The sequence below is a fragment of the Microcaecilia unicolor genome, chromosome 2 (assembly GCF_901765095.1).
Source record: "Microcaecilia unicolor chromosome 2, aMicUni1.1, whole genome shotgun sequence".
NCBI lineage: Eukaryota > Metazoa > Chordata > Amphibia > Gymnophiona > Siphonopidae > Microcaecilia > Microcaecilia unicolor.
Genome location: NC_044032.1, coordinates 490,720,082 through 490,740,577, shown reverse-complemented (window position 1 = coordinate 490,740,577; position 20,496 = coordinate 490,720,082). Strand labels below are relative to the sequence as shown.

At 42.1% G+C, this 20,496-nt stretch overlaps 1 protein-coding gene across 4 annotated transcripts in view; it reads right to left on the bottom strand.

Annotated features, from left to right (window-relative positions):
• ADD1 (adducin 1) overlaps nt 1-20,496 on the bottom strand; it is a 293,072-nt gene that overhangs the window by 169,532 nt on the left and 103,044 nt on the right. For all 4 annotated transcript variants that reach the window (XM_030191131.1, XM_030191128.1, XM_030191129.1 and 1 more), the window contains exons 4-5: nt 8,424-8,575; nt 4,160-4,240 (exon numbers count right to left, since the gene is read on the bottom strand). In XM_030191131.1, the coding sequence (XP_030046991.1) occupies nt 4,160-4,240; nt 8,424-8,575 (233 nt within the window). The remainder of the gene's footprint in view (nt 1-4,159; nt 4,241-8,423; nt 8,576-20,496) is intronic.

Sequence of the window (20,496 nt, the reverse complement as noted above, 5' to 3'; positions counted from 1 at the left end):
CAACATCTCTGCTCTGGACTCTTTCTCCGTCTCCAACTTAAATGGGATGGCAGCAGCCATCTCCTTTACAAACCCAGTGAAAAGAGTACCTCATGAGGGGATTTTCATCTCTCTTGAGGTTGGGAGGGATCAGAATATCCCATAGGACTCCTCCTCTGAGAAGTAATGTGGCTCCTCCTGTGATTCCCAGGAGTGGTCCCAAACAGACTTCAGCATATTCAGATATATATGAATGGGTCTGTACCAATTTCAGCTCATTGTTTCTTTGTCCATGCCCCTAGATAGAGCCCTACCTTCAGACTCTTGGGAAGCTTCCCCCCTCGATGCTGATACCCTTTCGAGGTGCCAGTATCGAGATCTCTGAACTTGCATCGATGGAGTCTCAGAGGGGGCTGCTCCGCCAACACAGCAAGCACTCTTGATGCCTGTTAGGTGTGCCTTTGCAGTAATTGCGCCAGCTCCTCTCTGAACAGGGTCCAGAACCACTCATTGAAGGCAGGCATCGACAAAGGGGGGGGGGGGGGCAGGAGAGAAGCAGGCTCAGAAATCTGTGTCAAACCGGATGTGGGGACCTGGCTACTAGATGACTTGCGCACCGGCTCGTCTTTCAAAGAGAGGGAGCGCTCCTCTCGGTGCCAGTACTTCTTGGGTATCAGTGACTCCGATGCCACGGCGTTCCCGACACCATGCGTAGAGGAGGACCAGTGCTTATGCTTCTTGGGTAGCCACTGATATATAGTGTGCCAGTCTCTTGGTGCTGACGAAGATGTCGTCGAACCCACACACACCCTTGGTGTTGACTCTGATGCTGACCTGTCCCAGGGCCCGCTATCAGCGCCCAATGTCGAGGCAGGTGGAGACCGCCTCAATGCCGGTATACTCCCAGTGGATGTAGAAATCTTAGCAGCCATGGAGATCGATACTTCCAGTGCCAACGTTGATGTGTTGGCCTTTGAGAAGTCAAAAAGCAGCTCTTGCTGAACCTTCCGCGTCCTCTGAGTTCACAACTGCATTTTTAAATAGAGAGAACAGGAGATAGGCTCATGAACCAAGACTGCGGTCCATGACAGAAATCACCTAATTACATTGGGCATACAGTTTGAAGCAACTGGGGGTCTTCTGCGACATTAAAAAAGAATCGTGGCTAAATTAAAATCCATCTTATCAAAAAAGGGCAACATTCAGATTGAGATTGGGGCTGCAGCCTAACCAGCCCAGCCTCTCGCGAAAAAGAAAGGAAATTTAAAAGTGCTGCAAACTTGAAATAAAAAAAAGTAGTAAAAAAAATAAAACAGAAGAAAAAATGAAGGAAAAAGGCAATAAAAACCCATTAGGGAAGGCACTCATGAAAAGAAAGAAACTACGCATATGAAGGAGAACACTAAGAGGCTCATTTTCAAAGCACATAGACTTACAAAGTTCCATAGGTTTCTATGCAACTTTGTAAGTCTAAATGCTTTGAAAATGAGCACCAAAGTGTACCCTCCCTGCTCTGTGGAAAAATGAAGACTGAGGTACATAAGAACATAACAGTAGCCATACTGGGTGAGACCAATGGTCCATCTAGCCCAGTATCCTGTTTTCCTGGGTTTCTGCCAGGTACTTGTGACCTGTGGCCAAGCCAGGTCACAAGTACCTGACAGAAACCCAAATCATGGCAACATTCATTACTACAAATCCCAGGGCAAAAAGTTGCTTCCTCAATAGCAGACTATGGACTTTTCCTCCAGGAATTTGTCTAAACCTTTTTTAAACCCAGATACGCTAACCGCTGTTACCACATCCTTCGGCAAAGAGTTCCAGAGCTTAACTATTCGTTGAGTGAAAAAATGTTCCTCCTATTTGTTTTAAAAGTATTTCCATGTAACTTCCTTGAGTATCCCCTAGTCTTTGTACTTTTGGAACGAGGAAAAAATTGATTTATTTTACTTATTCTACACCACTCGGGATTTTGTAGACCTCAGTCATATCTCCCCTCATCCATCTCTTTTCCAAGCTAGAGTTCTAACCTCTTTAGCCTTTCCTCATACGAGAGGAGTTCCATCCCCTTTATAATTTTGGTCGCTCTTCTTTGAACCTTTTCTAATTCCACTATATCTTTTTTGACATACAGCAACCAGAACTGAATGCAATACTCAAGATGCAGACGTACCATGGAGCAATACAAAGCCATTAGTGTTCTTGGTTTTATTCACCTTCCTTTTCCTAATAATTCCTAGCATCCTATTTGATTGGAAAAGAGACGGATGAGGGGAGATATGATTGAGGTCTACAAAATCCTGAGTGGTGTAGAACGAGAAGTAAATCGATTTTTTACTCGTTCCAAAAGTACAAAGACTAGGGGACACTAGAGGAAGTTACATGGAAATACTTTTAAAACAAACAGGAGAAGATATTTTTTCAACAAATAGTTACGCTCTGGAAATCTTTGCCGGAGGATGTGGTAACAGCAGTTAGCATATCTGCGTTTAAAAAAAGGTTTGGACAAATTCCTGGAGAAAAAGTCCATAAAACTGCTTGCCCTGGGATTTGTAGTATGGAATGTTGCCACGATTTGCCCTAACTGCTATGTGTCAGCACATCAATGTTTCTCAGTTGCAGAAGATGGAAAAGATGAAATGGCCTCTCTCATGTAAAGTCTAATTAAATAGACCTTTAACTTATAGTGTGGGGAAAACTTCAATCTTCAATTCTATACATTTCCCAAACACTGTTCTCTCTAATAAATTCATCAATCGTATATTCTCACAACATAGCTACTAATCATGGACACACAAGCACAATTTTTTTTTTTAATTCTTTATTTATAATTTTTTAACAATCATAATACACATATGAGTGCTAATACACAAATCTGAAAAAAATCTACTATAAGAAAAAGAAAATAATTTTTAAAAGTCAATTGCTACTATCGACCACTATATAGGTAAATTGACCCAAGAAAAGAAATATCATACTTAATAATTAAGCAACAAAGAAATAATCAAAATCAAAAGGTAGCTTAATTCCCGAGTGGTTCACTCAAGCCTGCCTTACAGTGTTACATATGTGACTAAACCTGTACAACGACTTCTTCCCTGCTTATAAGAAAATCCTCTAACTGCTTAGGGTCAAAAAATTGATATTGTTTAGACTGAAATTTAATTCTACATATGCAGGGAAATCTCAACAGAAAGTCAGTACCAATTGCTTGTGCCCTTGGTCGTAACAACAAAAACATCCTACGTCTCTTTTGAGTCTCCCTGGACAAATCCGGAAAGACTCTAACTTTTGAACCTAGAAACAGAGAATCCAAGTGTCTCAGGGAAAGTTTGAGTACTGCGTCCCTATCTATTTCCAACGCAAAGGTTACCAACAGGGTTATTCTCTGTGTAATAACCTCAAGAGAAGACTCAAGGAATGAGGTAAGATTCATTGCTCCTTGTCCCTGTAAGTTTTCTGATGGCGTACCACCAGCTTGAAAATAATACGCTCTAGTTATAGGAGGCAATGAATTTTCTGACATTCCCAGAGTCTCTATTAGATATTTTTTAACCATTTGAATTGGAAGAATCAAAGGAGACCGAACACAAGCACTATTTTTGTTGAACGGGGATCTTCAAATTATCAAATGCTTCCACCATCCGGGAACCAAGCCCCAAACTGAAAATGGTGTTCCTTACATCTTCATTGATCAACCCGTGAAGAAATTTTTCAATTTTTTCTAAAACACTTTTTCCAATAAACTTTTCATTCACTTTAAGTGTTAATCTTCTTGAATTAATGTTTTTTCTTTTTCACTGTCAACTTTAATATAAAGATATTACTTAGCTTAAAGCGATTAACAGCAGCAGTTTTTCCCCCAACTCAAACCTCTGCTGACATGGCCAGGTTTCGTTATACTTCTTCAGGGAAGAGGCTAGCATCTCTGTACTCGCTTCCAAGTATAGAGAAAAAATGGCTGTTTCTCTCATGTAAATGCACTGGGACATTTTTGGGGCTAGCTTATTTCTCTGGAACCCCCAAACCAAATCTAGTTCTAATTCTGTTATGTTTTTGAAGAGCTGTCTTGTTCCCAAATAGAGACAGACATTTGCAACTACTTAATTGCTTTCTAAAATCCATCGAGTTGGGAAGAATAAGAAATCTATTCCAGTTTGTGTACCACTTAGCTGCTTACCAGACTGGATGCAGTAACCTCACTGTATAGAAGTCCAAAAGGTACAATAAGGAAGTGTTCTTGCTCAGAATTAACTCTGACCTGCAGGAAAACATTAAAATTTAAACCAGTATAAATATTTTATAGCTGAGAAATGGACTTATCTTTCAGTCTGATACATGTTATCTCTATATCGGAAAGAAACAAAACACATAAAGTCCACACTTACTGTTCACTAATGCATCATACATTCACCTCAGAACTCCCATTCCCATATTATCACATCACTCATACCTTTACTCACAGAAAGATATAGACCATATGCCTTCATGCCTTTTTATCGCCCCTAAGCTCCCATTGTTTCCTTCCAAAGTTGCAATGCCTTTGTTCCATTATTACATCCCTTAACGACACCTCAATTGTTTCGCTTAACCCTGCATAATGTAATGCATAACTATCTGTAACAAATTGTATTTCCAACATTCAACTAATATTGTAAGCCACACTGAACCCGCAAAAAGGTGGGAAAATGTGGGATACAAATGCAATAAATAAATAAATATCGAGGGCTTGATAACCTTTCAAAAACCAAAGGAAACTAATCCTTTTTTCTATTTTAACAAAGTGTCAACTATTTTTATCTTACTAAACATTTCATTGGTCAATTTAACTATATGAATATAGAGATAAATTCTTACCTTAAACGTCAAAAAGCAAACCTAGGACCCTGTTTACTAAGGCACGTTAGCATTTTTAACATGCCTACGCACTATATCCTATAAGGATATTGTAGGCACATACACTTAACGCAAGTACATGTTTAACGCACATTAAAAACGCTAACATGCCTATAACGCGGCTTAGTAAACAGGCTCCCAAATTCCTTAGAATACATTTTTTTTTCCTCGTGCCACTGAATCCTTTTTTGGTCTTATTCCTAGGTACCTTCATAGACTTATTACATTTTTACACTACTTTGAAGAAAAGGACTCTATTCTTTATTATATTCATGCCCCTTATCTTTGTTCTTCACATGCATCAGTAAACTCCATTACTGCAAATTCTAAATGCAATTTGACATTTTTTGGCGAGATCCAAACCTAATTTTTTTAAGAATAAGAGGAAGGATTATCTGTACCTAATTTCTCTTCTGTCAAACTTTACCACACTGTAGAAAAAAAAAAAAAGAAAGCTTAACAGAAGGCAAGCTAGTAAGTAAAAGGTTTCTATTCTATTGCTGCTAGCCTGTCCCACAGGGACATCCAAGTTTTTTCAACAGCAGACCACATTATCAAAACTTCATGTGTGTGGACCACTGAGTTTTTCTTGTTTTTATAGTGGGCCATATGATCAGAAATTCATGTGTGTGCAGACCACAAGGATATTTTATTCTGCTATATGGCAACATTTGTTCTTATCTGATAATTTCCTTTCCTTTGATTCCTGCTAGACCGGTCCAGACCAATGTAAGTTGTTTTCCTCTACCAGAAGATGCTGAACTCTTCCAGTGACATCATCAATACAAGGGGTGGTACAGCCTGGAATCTTTCAGAATGCCCATGGCAAAGAAAGAACAAAATCTATATATAATGCTGAAAACATTTTTTAAAAATACCCCAGGCCTAATGCAAAAATCAAATAAGTTGGAAATCAGAATGTTTAACTTAGTGGCACTAAAGCAGCCAGGCAGAATAAAAGCTGATGACCCCATGACAGTGATGCACAACACAATCTACCCAGGTGGGCCCTGGACTTGGCTAGAAGAATCAAAGGAAGGAAATTATCAGTTAAGTCCAAATGTCACCTTCCTTATCATCTTGCTAGACCAGTACAGACCAATAGGATGTACAAAAGCTCTATCCCTCAGAGTGGGAAGACAAGGCCCTCTCCACCACTGCTCTGCCAAAGGCACCATCCTGCCTGTTCAACATATCAATTTTGTAACATTTGACATAGGAGTGCATCGATAACCATGCTGCTGCTGCTGCTACCTTGCAGATATCCTCTGGAATGACCACCCAGGAGTCACTTGAGAACATATAGAATGAGCCCAAATACCCTCCAGAACCACTTTACTATTGAGGATATATGTGAACTCAATGGTTGCTCTAGCCCAGTGTGCCAAGGAGAATTTAGCAGGCCTTGGTGTGCTGCTTTGTTCCTCACTCTCTTTGGGGCAAAATTTAGAGAGTAACTTGTATAATTGTTTTAAGTCTTTTTAAAATAGTTTCATAGGTAACATTAGCATCATATAAAGCCACCTTGGAAACGCTGTCATCCAAAATAAATGACTACTACCACATAAATTAAGGGGAAGCAACATCCAATTATGTCCGAGTCGTAGAATCCAAAAGTTTAGTTATGTTCAAATGATATAATTCCCTTGGGTACATGGACAACGGTATCTCTAAATACCTAAAAGAATGAGCTGCCCACTCCAAGGGAAACTGACCCTTCCATTCCTGCCTCATGGTGTCCATGGAGGCCAGGGCTAAGGATTTGGAGAAATTCAACTTAAAACCTGAATAATCTCCAAATTTATCAAACAATTCCATTAACACTGATAATGATGTATGGAGGTTGGCTATATACATTAACAGATCAGCAAGAAAATATCAAGATCTTAATTTGGAATGTTTAAAATGAACACTCAATCTCCGGGTTCACCTTGATGTCTCTGATCAAAGAATCCAAAGAAAGAATAAAAGGGGAGAGAGTGGACATCCCTGGCGTGTTCCCTTATGAATGTTAAAAGGATCAGATTGTAACCCATTCAACCACACTATTGTCTAAGGGTCTGAGGTCAAAAACACTCACTGCTTCTCAAAAAAAGCCATCCACACCAAATTTCTGCAGCATAGAATATAAATTCCATGGAACTCGGTTGAAGGCCTTCTCTGCGTCAAAGCAAATGAGGAAGAGGACAGGTCTTTTCTATTAACCTCTTCTAAAGACATGAAAATTGCCCATATATTTTTTGTCACTGTGCATCCTTTCACAAATCCTCCCTGGGACTCGTCAACCACGAAAAATGGTACCCTTGCCAGCCTATTTGTTAATATTTTTGATAATAATTTACCTTCATAATTTAGAAGTGAGATGAGATGATATGAATTCAGGTAATGAGAATCTCTTCCCGGTTCAGCAATACAATCATCTGTGCCATCTTTAAAGACTCTGGCAAAACTTTAGTTTGTATAATATGATTAAACAACATTACCAACATTGGTCCCACTGCTCCTTGAAGCAATTTATAAAATTCAACATGATAACCATCAGGATCTGGAGCTTTGCCCCTCTCCCTCCCTCTGAGTTCCAGGGTCGTCGTCCCTCCCTCCCTTCCTTCGAGTTCCAGGCCCCCTCCCTCCGAATTTTAAAAGTCAGCTTGACTTACCTTGTCGGGGTTATGGCAGCCTGCAGCAGAAGTAAAAAAGCGTGCAGGTTCAGCGCTTACTTCAGTTTTCCCTTCTCTCTCAGCTCTGGTCCCACCCTCATTTCCTGTTTCTGCAAGGGCGGGACGAGAGCTGAGAGAGAAGGGAAAACTGAAGCAAGCGCTGGACCTGCACGCTTTTTACCGCTGCTGCCGGCTGCCGTAACCCCGACGAGGTAAGTCAAGATGACTTTTAAAATTCGAAGGGAGGAGGCCTGGAACTCGAAGGGAGGGAGGGAGGAAGAAAGGGAGGGACAACGACCCTGGAACTCGGAGGGGGGGACAACCCTGGAACTCGTAGGGAGGGAGGGAACGAACTTCCGGTGGGTGAAATATTGGGGGTGCTCGAGCCCACACAGCACCTATACTCTGGGGCCCTTTTTAATATATTGTTTTGGGGCCCTTTTTAATATATTGTTTTGGGGCCCCCCAAGCTGAAAATCTACTATTGCTCTTTCCTGAATTGACAGAAATGAGCTAAACACACCAAGAGTCATCCATGCAGAAAAGGCTATGGAATAATGCTTAAAATGGTTGATGAACCAAACAGAATTTCAAGTGGTTGCCTATATGCTAATAAATGCAACTCATTCACTGCAGTATGGACACTAAACACTCGATCCTTTGAAGAGAGAACAGTGCTCCATCATGAGGAGTTTCGTATACAGTCTCAAGATTATTGTGGCTAAACTGGTAATCCTGTTTGTTCTGTTTTTAATGGTGCTCATGAATTTCTCCATTATGAAAAAGAGATGGATAAGGTGGTGGGGGGAACCACTCAAGGGGCAAAATGAGAAAGACGACATTGATATTTTCATTTCTCAAACTACAACTATCCATAATATAAATACTCACAGTTATATGATTATAAATAAGCTGAGACCACCCAAAGAGGTCTGCTAGTCTGTAAAAAGCTGCCAATTTGCATCGCAGTAACTTCTCCCCTTTTTCATATGCAATCGAATCTGACCCCCTGAGGTCATTCACTGGTGTGACCATACCAAGACCTACAAAAACAAACAAATTGCAGCTGTATCATTATAGCTCAACATTACACTCTGCAGCATTAGCATTCAAACTGGAACCATCATCATAATATCTGCAATCTGTGAGCAAGTAATGGAATGAAAATAGAGATTTTATTTTTCACTGGACATAGGGTTTCAATTTGTATATTTTAAGGCACTAAGGAAGAAAATTTAGTAGCCCTACGGAGCTTACATTCTTTCCTTCCAAAAGCATGCTGGGAGGATCAGATGTTTTTGCTGGATCCATGAGCAGGTGTGAAGTCTTCAAAAAGTCTAACCTTCAGCTCTACTCTGTAGCTTGACAGGTTTAACTATTCTTTTTGGGGGTGGGAGAGATTCACCTCCTCTAGTTTTCCCTTCTTGTGGCAATATCATTGCACCACACTCATCACTTCTTTTTCATACCCTCCAGGATAACCCTCTCTTTCTCAACCCCCCGATTCCCCAACGTCATGCTTCCCCCACCCCATTTGCCCTTTCAATAACCCCCAAACCAGTCCTCTTGTTATACCTTCCCCTTTCCACCCAATGATCAGAGCTGTCTGAAAGAGAAAGAGCATGGATGTTTCTTCAGGTCATCTCCACTTCCTCTGCAGCCAGAAATGGCAGTGATCATGGCCACAGAGAAAAGAGTACACACCCATATTACTGGTACATAAGTATTGCCACACTGGGACAGACCAAACGTCCATCAAGCCAAGCATCCTGTTTCCAACAGTGGCCAATCCAGGTCACAAATACCTGGCAAGATCCCGAAAAGGTTCAATACATTTTATGCTGCTTATCCCAGAAATAAGCAGTGGATTTTCCCCAAGTCAATTTAATAATGGTCTAGGGCTTTTCCTTTATGAAGCCATCCAGACCTTTTTTAAACCCCGCTAACCTAATCGCCTTTACCACATTCTCTGGCAACGAATTCCACAGTTTAATTACGTTGAGTGAAGAAAACATTTCTCAGATTCATATTAAATTTACTACTTTGTAGCGTCATTGCATGCCCCAAAGTCCTAGTATTTTTGGAAAGAGTAAACAAATGATTCATGTCTACCCGTTCCACTCCATTCATTATTTTATAGACCTCTATCATATCTCCCCTCAGCCGTCTTTTCTCCAAGCTGAAGAGCCCTAGACGCTTCAGCCTTTCTTCAGAGGGAAGTCGTCCCATCCCCTTTAACAATGTTGTTGCCCTTCTCTGTACCTTTTCTATTTTCAACTGTATCTTTTTTGAGATGTGGTAACCAGAATTGAACACAATATTCGAGGTGCGGTCGCACCATGGACCAATACAAAGGCATTATAACGTCCTCACTTTTGTTTTCCATTCCTTTCTTAATAATACCTAACATTCTATTTGCTTTCTTAGCTGCCGCAACACACTGAGCAGAGGGTTTCAATGTACCATCAACAACAACACCGAGATCCCTTTCTTAGTTGGAGACTCCTAACGTGGAACCATGCATTACGTAGCTATAGTTCGGGTTCCTCTTTCCCACATGCATCACTTTGCACTTGCTCACATTAAACGCCATCTGCCATTTAGACACCCAGTTTCCTAGTCTCATAAGGTTCTCTTGTAATTTTTCACAATCCTCACGATTTAACAACTTTGAATAACTTTGTGTCAACAGCAAATTTAATTACCTCATTAGTTACTCCCATCCCTAGATCATTTATAAATATGTTAAAAAGTAGTGGTCCCAGCACAGACCCCTGGGGAACTCCACTATCTACCCTTCTCCACTGAGAATACTGACCATTTAACCCTACTCTGTTTTCTATCCTTTAACCAGTTTTTAATCCACAATAGAACACTACCTCCTATCCCATGACTCTCCAATTTCCTCTGGAGTCTTTCATGAGGTACTTTGTCAAACGCCTTTTGAAAATCCAGATACACAATATTGACCGGCTCACCTTTATCAACATGTTTGTTCACTCCTTCAAAGAAACATAGTAGATTGGTGAGACAAGATTTCCCTTTACTAAATCTATGTTTGCTTTGTTTCATTAATCCATGCTTTTGAATATGCTCTGTAATTCTGTTCTTTATAATAGTCTCTAACGAGAGAGGTCCCGTGATGCATTGAGAGGAACGGACGTGTTTTAGTTCCTCTCCGAGGCAGCCCCGAACCTAAGCGCCCGAAATCATCTTGAAACACAAACCGGAACACCCAGACCAAGAAATCACAGCGAGTCCAGTGTATGGACCCCTTCGTTATCAGGGGAAACGTCGAGATGCCCGGAAAAGCGGGGAAAAAAGACGTTGACAAAACGCAAGCAGCGGGCGAATCCAAGATGGCGCGTAGCCCGGGATCAGGACAACAAACACAGCCGCCATTTACCACCTTGCAGCTCCAGCAAATCACAGAGGCGGTAAAAGGGGCTCTGGAACCCCAACTAAAACAGCTATCGGACCAAATCGCGGGGCTCGAGGAACGATTGGCAGATACAGTACGCCGAACCGGCGAATTGGAGAAACGGATGTCTGATAGTGAAGACGGAGCGGCGGAGAGACAGAAAACAATGGAGGAGCTGCAGAAACAAGTCCGCCTGCAGGACTACAAAATAGACGACCTGGAAAACAGGTCAAGGAGATCGAACATCCGCATAGTAGGGATTCCAGAAACAATCACTGACTCACTGCTGCCTACCATTCTGGAAAGATGGCTGAAAACGGAATTCGCCCTCTCAGACAGCGTAGGCCCACTGTGTTTGGAGCGGGCCCACAGGATGGGCCGCAAACAAGAAGGAATGATGCGGCCACGCGTAGTAATAGCAAAAATCCATAATTTTATTCATAAAATGGAGATTATGAGAGGAGCCAGGCAGAAACGAGAAACATTGCAATATGAGGGAAGCCCGGTAAGGGTCTTCCAGGACTACTCGCCAGCGCTTCAGGAAAAGAGGAAGCAGTTTACTCCTTTATGTAAAGAGCTTTTTGAGACTAACAATAGATTCATGCTTATCTATCCTGCACTACTAAAGATACAATATAAAGGAACCTGGAAAACATTTGAAACGCCAGAAGCAGCAAAGAAGTTCATGACAACTATGGAGAGGAGCATGAAGGACCAGACTTGAAAAACAGGATGGATGCAGATCAGGGAGAGATTCCACTTTTTTTTTTCAATGGCACGGTGAGAAAATGCTATGCCAGGGTAGAGACTGCAATGTAGAAAGGACTTTAAAACTTTCAGTTATATTGATGTTATACAGAATGTTTAAAAAGTTAAGAGAAGTTAACAATGTTTTCCACAGGGCGAGAAAGGAATGACTTAGCAGAGGAATGGTAGAAGGGAAAGGAAATTTAAAAAATGTAAACTCGGTTGGAGTGGAAAGACCATAAGGGGCAGGTTAAAATGCATAAGGAAAGGTCGGGCTGGGGGGAGGGGTTGCCAACATCACACAAGACTTCTTCTTCTTGTATAGGGAAGAGATGGGGATATATGGGGGGTCACAAAGGGTAGCAGAAGAAGGGAGGGAGGGAATGAAGGGGAGGGGGGACAAACAGAGGGTAGGGGAGAGGGGTATAGATGACATAAAGTATGGTACAAGGTTGTTGAAGGCGAACATAATATGTAGCATTAGTAAGACCTATTATAGGAAAAGGCGACAACTGCTAAAGGGGCAGAGGGGAAAAAGAGAGGCTATCGGGCGAGGCTGGGCGCCTGATGGCAAGGAACACAAAAACACACAGAATAGGAATAGACCTATAGGAGGTTATGGGTAAAGGAACCCGGATTATCACCTGGAATGTGGGAGGAATTACATCACCAATAAAAAGGGCAAAAATATTAACATCATTAAAAAGGCATAAAGCAGATATTGCGTGCCTCCAGGAAACACGGTTAACCATAGAAGAACATAAGAAACTAAAAAGGAGTTGGGTGGGGGAAGTACATGCAGCAACACAGGAAGGCAGGAAAGGAGGAGTGGCAATCTTGCTTAGAAAAGGGTTACAGGCCAGGTCAGAGCTGATTAGTGCAGACCCCCAGGGTCGGTATGTGCTAATACATTTGTGGTTACAAAACAGGGAAATTTTGTTATTAGCACTATATGCACCGAATAATTATGATAAAGCCTTTTTTAAAGAAATAATTCGCAAATGTATACCACACCAAACCCTAAAACTAATAATAATGGGAGATTTTAATCTGGTGGGAGACCCACAGATGGACTGTTCCTCTCCAAAGGGGGCACACCGAGGGGGCCCTAGATCTAGAGCTCTTTCAGATCTTAACCACCAATTAAATCTGGTGGATGCTTGGAGGGCACTGCACCCCGGGGAGCGAGATTACACGCATCTCTCAAGGGCACATGGTACATACTCAAGAATAGATTACATACTAGTAGATCAAGGGCTATTCCCGTGGGTGCTGGAGGCTAGCATAGGCCCGGAAGAAATTTCTGATCACGCGATGGTTTGGATAGACCTGGAAGCACCACCGTATTATCAAGGGGCAAGGGGATGGAGATTTCCGACATACTTGTATAAACAGAAGGAGTTTGTTGGATATCTCCATCAGAAATGGGAAGAATTTGAAACCTTTAACCAGCAGCATTCAGAAAACCCGATATTATATTGGTCCACAGCAAAAGCAGTGCTTAGGGGAGCGGTAATTGCTTATGTGAGCGCCCGAAATAAGAAAATTGCTAGAGCTATAGTACAGTTAGAAAAGGAGCTAAGCATAGCAAAAAAACGCTTGGTCAGGGACCCTACAAGAAACAATAAGGAGGCACATCATGCAGCACAGGTAACTCTTAATGCACTGTTACATGAGAGGGCTACAAGAACCTTACACTATCAAAAATACAAATTCCAAAGATATGGAGATAGGGTAGGACCGATGCTGGCTCGCATAACAAAAACATGGGGGCCCTCTCGAGTTATCACAACCATAAGGGATCAACAAGGAAAAGCTCAGAACAATTCAGAAAAAATAGCAGAGATATTGAGAACACATTTTTCAAAGTTATACACATCCCCAGGCCAGCTAGATCAACAACAACTAGAAGAACATCTGACAGCGTTGGGGTTACCACAAGTGGGACAGCAGGGGATAGCCCAATTAAATGAACCTATATCCGGGAAGGAACTACAAAAGGTATTAAAAACGTTAAAACACTTTAAAGCGCCTGGCCCCGACGGACTTACTGGGGAATTCTATAAATTATTACAGATGCAGATCACAGGGCCCTTAACGGCGTACTATGATCAAGTGGTGGAGCAGGGTACATTCCCAGATCATGCCAATGAGGCACAAATAATCTTGCTGTTAAAACCCGGGAAAATAGCTGACAAGGCAGACTCATTCAGACCGATTTCCCTGCTGAATGTAGAAGTAAAGATACTGGCAAGAATACTGGCAGACAGACTGGCCGGTATATTGCCTGAGTTGATCGGCCAGGAACAGGTGGGATTTGTACAAAATAGACAAATAGTTAAAAATATGAGAAAATTGTTACTAGCCATAGCGCACTGCCAACAGCGGGAAACACCAGCTATGGCGGTTAGCTTAGATGCCGAAAAGGCTTTTGATAAAGTAAATTGGCAATATATGTTTGGGGTGTTGGGCCACATGGGATTCCGAGGTTGGTTCCTACAGGCGATCAAGACACTGTATACAGATCCCAAAGCATTAATAAGTATCAATGGAGTGAATACAGAAGTGTTTCCAGTGAGCAGAGGTACCAGACAGGGGTGCCCTCTCTCCCCATTACTTTTTATACTAACAATAGAGCCTATTATCCAGACTATCCAGAGGGGAAGAGAGGTGGAAGGGATAGAAGTGGGTGGAGAGCTGGTAAAGGTGCTGGCATTTGCGGACGACCTTCTGGTGGTAATGCAAAATCCTAGAAGCTCCATGCCGAATTTATTTTCTATAATAGAAGATTTTGGGGTGCTATCAGGTTTTACCCTTAATGTTCAGAAAACACAGGTGCTCGATATAATGGGAGAAAATAAAACATCTTGGAAAAATCAATTCCCCCTAACATGGGAGGGGGACTCTCTTAAGTATTTAGGAGTCAGAATACCAAGAGATCTTTCCAAGCTGTATGAAGTTAATGTAACAAAATTAATGACAGACACAAGAGCAGCATTACACACCTGGTCTACATATCCAATATCATTATTAGGCCGGATAGCGCTATTTAATATGATCATTATACCTAGATGGTTATATACTTTTCAGGTCTTACCATTATATTTAAAAAGCAAAGATGAAAAAAAGTTGAATCGAATTACACAAGCTTTTTTATGGAAGGGCAAAAAACCAAGAGCCCCTATAGCTATATTACAGACTCCGGCAGAATACGGGGGTCTGGGTTTAATTAGTTTGAGGCACATAACGGTAGCAGGAGGGATGAGACATATTACAGATTGGTACAGAGACATGCAGCACTACACAGCAACAACGATGGAGTTAAAACTGATGGGGGACACTCATTTTAGTCATATGTTACATTCAGGAACAGGAGTTCACCCAGAGGTTCTTGAAATGACAGGAATTATGCCCACCGCGCGAGCAGTGTGGCGCTGGGTGTGCAGGTTGCATCAGTTTAAACACACAGTCACACCTTTTCTGGCGCTTTGTGGGAACCCTTCATTTCCACCAGGAAACCTGTATCCTAGATTTGTAGTGTGGAAAACTAAAGGGATCACTTATCTGAATCATGTACTGACTGTAGAAGGGAAGCTTAAACCATTTCCAGAATTGCAGAAGGAATTCTCCTTGCCGGACACAGACATATTTCATTATTACCAACTGCGGCACTATGTGAAAAGTTTGGAATGGGAGAATTTAACGGAGGACGTCCAAGAAGAGTTAGCAGATGCCTTTTCACTCTCTGCACAACAGAAGGTGCCACTATCCTTCCACCACAGGCACATCAGAGATACAGCATCAGAAATACAATATAATGTTATAGCCCAAGCATGGAATATGGACTTGGGTCTAACACTGCCTGAAGAAATATACAGAACGCACATTTTAAGCATGAGAAGGTCAATGTGGGCCCAGTCGCACTGGGAATTACAATATAAAGTGGTACTGCGCTGGTATATCCCGCCCAGAAGAGCTTTCCATATGGGAATATCGCCAGATGGCGCCTGCCCTAAGTGCGGGGGGGAAGGTGCAACTTTAGGACACATGTTTTGGACATGCCCACATATCCAACGTTTTTGGACACAAGTTACACAACAAGTGAGCAGATGGTGGGCGACAAGTTGGAAACTGGACGCCGAACTGTTGTTTGGCCGACCGGCTTTGGGAAAACCAACACCAAAAGGTTTGAGAGACTTTGCTGTGCGGACTACTGTTATGGCAAAAAAGGTTATCCTCATAAAGTGGCTATCTGCAGAGGAACCAAATGTCCAACAATGGCGAACACAAATGATCACACTATTGCGCCTGGAGAGAGTTGGAGTGGGAGATATATCATCATCAGCAGGACAGAAATTTAAAACACGGTGGGCTCCGTTTTGGATGACTTTGTCCCCGGCGGCAAGAAGCCGCCTGTTGAACATTTGAACATTTATAGATATTAACAGTGACAATCAGGCCTGTGGCAACCTTGAACTGGAAATAATGGGGAGAGGGGAGGGGAGGGAGAGGAGGGGGGAGGGAGGGGGGGACAAGGGAGGGGAGGGGGGGAAAAAGGGGGAAAAAGAATAAGATGTTCCAGTTGTGGGAGTTCTGTTTATGTATAACACAGTGATAACTTAATGGAAGATAAAACGGAAATGTTATGATTGTTTGGAAAGTAGAACATCAATAAAAATGATTGAACTATAATAGTCTCTAACATTTTGCCAGGCATTGACGTCAGGCTCACCGGTCTATAATTTCCCAGATCTCCTCTGGAACCTTTTTTAAATAGCGGCTTTAGATTGGCCACCCTCCAATCTTCTGGTACCAGACTCAATTTTAAAGATAAATTACATATTACTAACAATAGTTCCACGAGTTCATTTTTCCATTCTATCAGTACTCTGGGATGAATACCATCTGGTCAGGAGATTTGCTACTCTTCAGTTTGTCAGATTGTCCCATTACATCCTTCAGATTTATAGAGATTTCATAGTAACATAGTAGATGACGGCAGAAAAAGACCTGCACAGTCCATCCAGTCTGCCCAACAAGATAAACTCATATGTGTATCCTTACCTTGATTTGTGCCTGCCTTTTTCAGGGCATAGACCGTACAAGTCTGCCCAGCAGTATTTCCCGCCTCCCAACCACCAGTCCCGCCTCCCATCACCGGCTCTGGCACAAACCGTATAAGTCTGCCTTCCACTATCCTCACCTCCCAACCACCAACCCCTCTTCCCCCACCTGCTCCACCACCCAATTTCGGCTAAGCTGCTGAGGATCCAATCCTACTGCACAGGATTCCTTTATGCATATCCCACGCATGTTTGAATTCCGTTACCGTTTTCATCTCCACCACCTCCCGCGGGAGGGCATTCCAAGCGTCCACCACCCTCTCTGTGAAAAAATACTTCCTGACATCTTTCCTGAGTCTGCTCCGTTCGTTCAGTTTCTCTGACTAGTCAGCTTTGAATAACATTTCAGGCACCGGTTATCTCTCCCAAATTTTCCTCGGTGAAGACCGAAGCAAAGAATTAATTTAATCTCTCCGTATGGCTTTGTTTCCCCCGATTGCCCCTTTTACCCCTCGGTCATCTAGCAGTCCAACTGATTCTTTTGCCGGCTTCTTGCTTTTAATGTACCTAAAAACATTTATACTACGAGGGGCATTTTCAAAAGGGACGTCTAAGTTTTGAGTTGGATGTCCTCGCAAAATGTCCCAATCCAGCGGCCCCGTATCTTCGAAACAAGATGGTCGTCCATCTTTTGTTTCGATAATATGGTCAGGGACATCCAAATCCTTAAATTTGGTCATCCCTAGATTTGGTCGTCCGTAGACATGGATGTTTCTGATTTTTGGAGATTTTTGAAAACAAGGACGTCCTTCTCAGAAATGACCAAACTCAAGCCATTTGGTCATGGGAGGAGCTAGCATTTGTAGTGCACTGGTCCCCCTCACATGCCAGGACACCAACCGAGCACCCTAGGGGGCACTGCAGTGGACTTCAAAAATTGCTCCCAGGTACATAGATCTTATCTTGTGTGCTGTGCCCCCCAAACCCCCACCCCAAACCCCACTACCCACAACTGTACACCCACTACAATAGCCCTTATGAGTGAAGGGGGAGCACCTAGATGTGGATACAGTGGGTTTGTGGTGGGTTTTGGAGGGCTCGCTTTTCTCCTCCACAAACGTAACAGGTAGGAGGGGTATGGGCCTGGGTCCGCCTGTCTGAAGTGCAATGCACCCACTAAAACTGCTCCAGGGATCTGCATACTGCTGTCATGGACCTGCGTATGACATCTGAGGCTGACAATTAACATTTTTAAAGATATGTTTTTAGGGTGGGAGGGGGTAATTACTGGGGGAGTAAGGGGAGGTCATCCCCGATTCCCTCCAGTGGTCATCTATTCATTTTGGGCACCTTTTGTGCCTTGGTCGTAAGAAAAACATGACCAGGTAAAAAAACATCCAAGTGTTCGTCAGGGACGTCCATCTTTTTTTCGATTATGGGTGAAGGCACATCCAAGTCCCGCCTTCGCTACACTTTGACACACCCCCTTGAACTTTGGCTGTCCCTGCGACGGAAAGCAGTTGGGGACGTCCAAAATCGGCTTTCGATTATACTGATTTGGAAGTTTCTGTGAGAAGGAAGTCCATCTTCCGATTTGTGTCGAAAGATCGGCGTCCTTCTCTTTCGAAAATGAGCCCATATGTGTTTTTGCCTCCAACGCAATCTTTTTTTCAAAGTCCCTCTCTGCCTTCCTTATCAGTGCTTTGCATTTGACTTGACATTCCTTATGCTGTTTCTTATTAGTTTCAGTCAGTTCCTTCTTCCATTTTCTGAAGGATTTTCTTTTAGCTCTAATAGCTTCCTTCACCTCACTTTTTAACCATGCTGGCTGTCATTTGGTCTTTCTCCCTCCTTTCTTAATACACGGAATATATTTGCCCTGGGCTTTCAGGATGGCATTTTTGAACAGCATCCACACCTGATGTAAAGTTATGACCCTTGCAGCAGCTCCTAAGTTTTTTTTTCACCGTTCTTCTCATTTTATCATAGTCTCCTTTTTGAAAGTTAAACGTTAATGTATTGGATTTCCTGCGTATACTTACTATAAAGCTAATATCAAATCTGATCATATGATCACTGTTATCAAGCGGCCCCATCACCATTACCTCCTGCACTAGATCATGCGCTTCACTAGGTCTACAATTTTTCCTTCTCATCGGCTCCTATACCAGCTGCTCCATAAAGCAGTCCTTGATTTCGTCAAGGAATTTTACCTCCCTAGTACGCCCTGATGTTAAAATTTACCCAGTCAATATCAGGGTAATTGAAATCACCCATTATTATTGTATTCCCAGTTAGCCTCCCTAATTTCCAATAACATTTCTACATTTGTCTGTTCATCCTGGCCCAGACTGGTAGCTGTGATTATGATCATGAGGAGAGTGCAGAATGTTGAACCTCTAGCCCAGGCTGTTGTCAGCAGAGGTGCAGGATGTAGTGGTAGTGTCTGCCAGTAAGAGGATCATCAGATACACAAAATTTACATTTGGGGCTGGTAGTGTGGAAGCAGGAATAGGGACCAGTTATAGGGATTTTAAAGTACCTAGCTCCCTGGCTCTTGATTTTCTCAAGTTCTTGAGTTTCTCAAAGTTCTTAAGAAAAGCACAGACTTGCTGTCCAGGTACATTTTTGGTGACATACCTCCCCCAGCTCTTGGTTCTCAATCAGTGTCTGTAAACACATTGGTTGAATATCACCAGTATGAAAGAACTCCAGAGTTCTTGAATATCCCTTGGAGCACATTCAGGATGACTATTAAGAAGTGGAAAGTATATAAGCACCACCAAGCCCCAATTGCATATCAAGCCATACATCCAACCTGGACGAACAAGCAAGGAGAAGATTGTTCAGGGAGGCAGTCAATAGGCCAATGGCAACTTTGAAAAAGTTACAGGTTTCCATGGCTCAGACTGGTCAAAGTGTGCAAGTGACAATATCCCAAGCACTTCACAAATCGGCCTGTATAACAGAGTGACAAGGATGCCGTTAGCCAAGAAGATCTACCTTGAATCTCATTAGAAGTATAAAAAGAATACGCATGAAATTCTATAGATATGTGGTCAAAAAGAATGTTGTGATTTAACAAAACTAAAATAGAACTTTCTGCACTAAGCGCAAAGTGTTATGTTATGTGCAGTACATCACCCAGAAGGCAATACACCTACAGTGAAGCAAGGCAATGGCAGCAACAGGTTATGGGGATGTTCGCATTAGCATTTATCAGGAAGGGGCAATGAATGAAGAGCTCAGAAATGACCTTAATAAAAAAAAAGTGCTGCCCTCTACAAGGAAGCTGAAACCAAGAAAGCAATTCACTTTTCAGCATGGCAATACAAAGCACACAGTCAAAACGAGTAGCTAACGAGAAACAAAAAAAGGGTAAATGTAGTTAACTGGCCTAGGCAGAGCCCTGACCTCAATCCAATCAAAAATCTGTGGAACAATTTGAAGACTGCTGTCTAATTGCTCCCCAAAGAATCTGGCAGAGCTTAAACAAGAGTTTGAACAGTTTTTTAAATAACTTTTTTAATTTTATTTTTATTGCATTTAAAAATAAATGTAAGAAAATGAGAGACATGCTGCCTATTTAATTTAATACAGTTATTATGAATATGTAAACTTCTCTATTCATTTCGCCTCCAATTTGTATATTATTTAGTGGTCTAAGGAAGCGTGATCTTTATTTGTTTAGTTATATAGAAACTTTACTTTTGTTATATTCTTGCTGTATTTC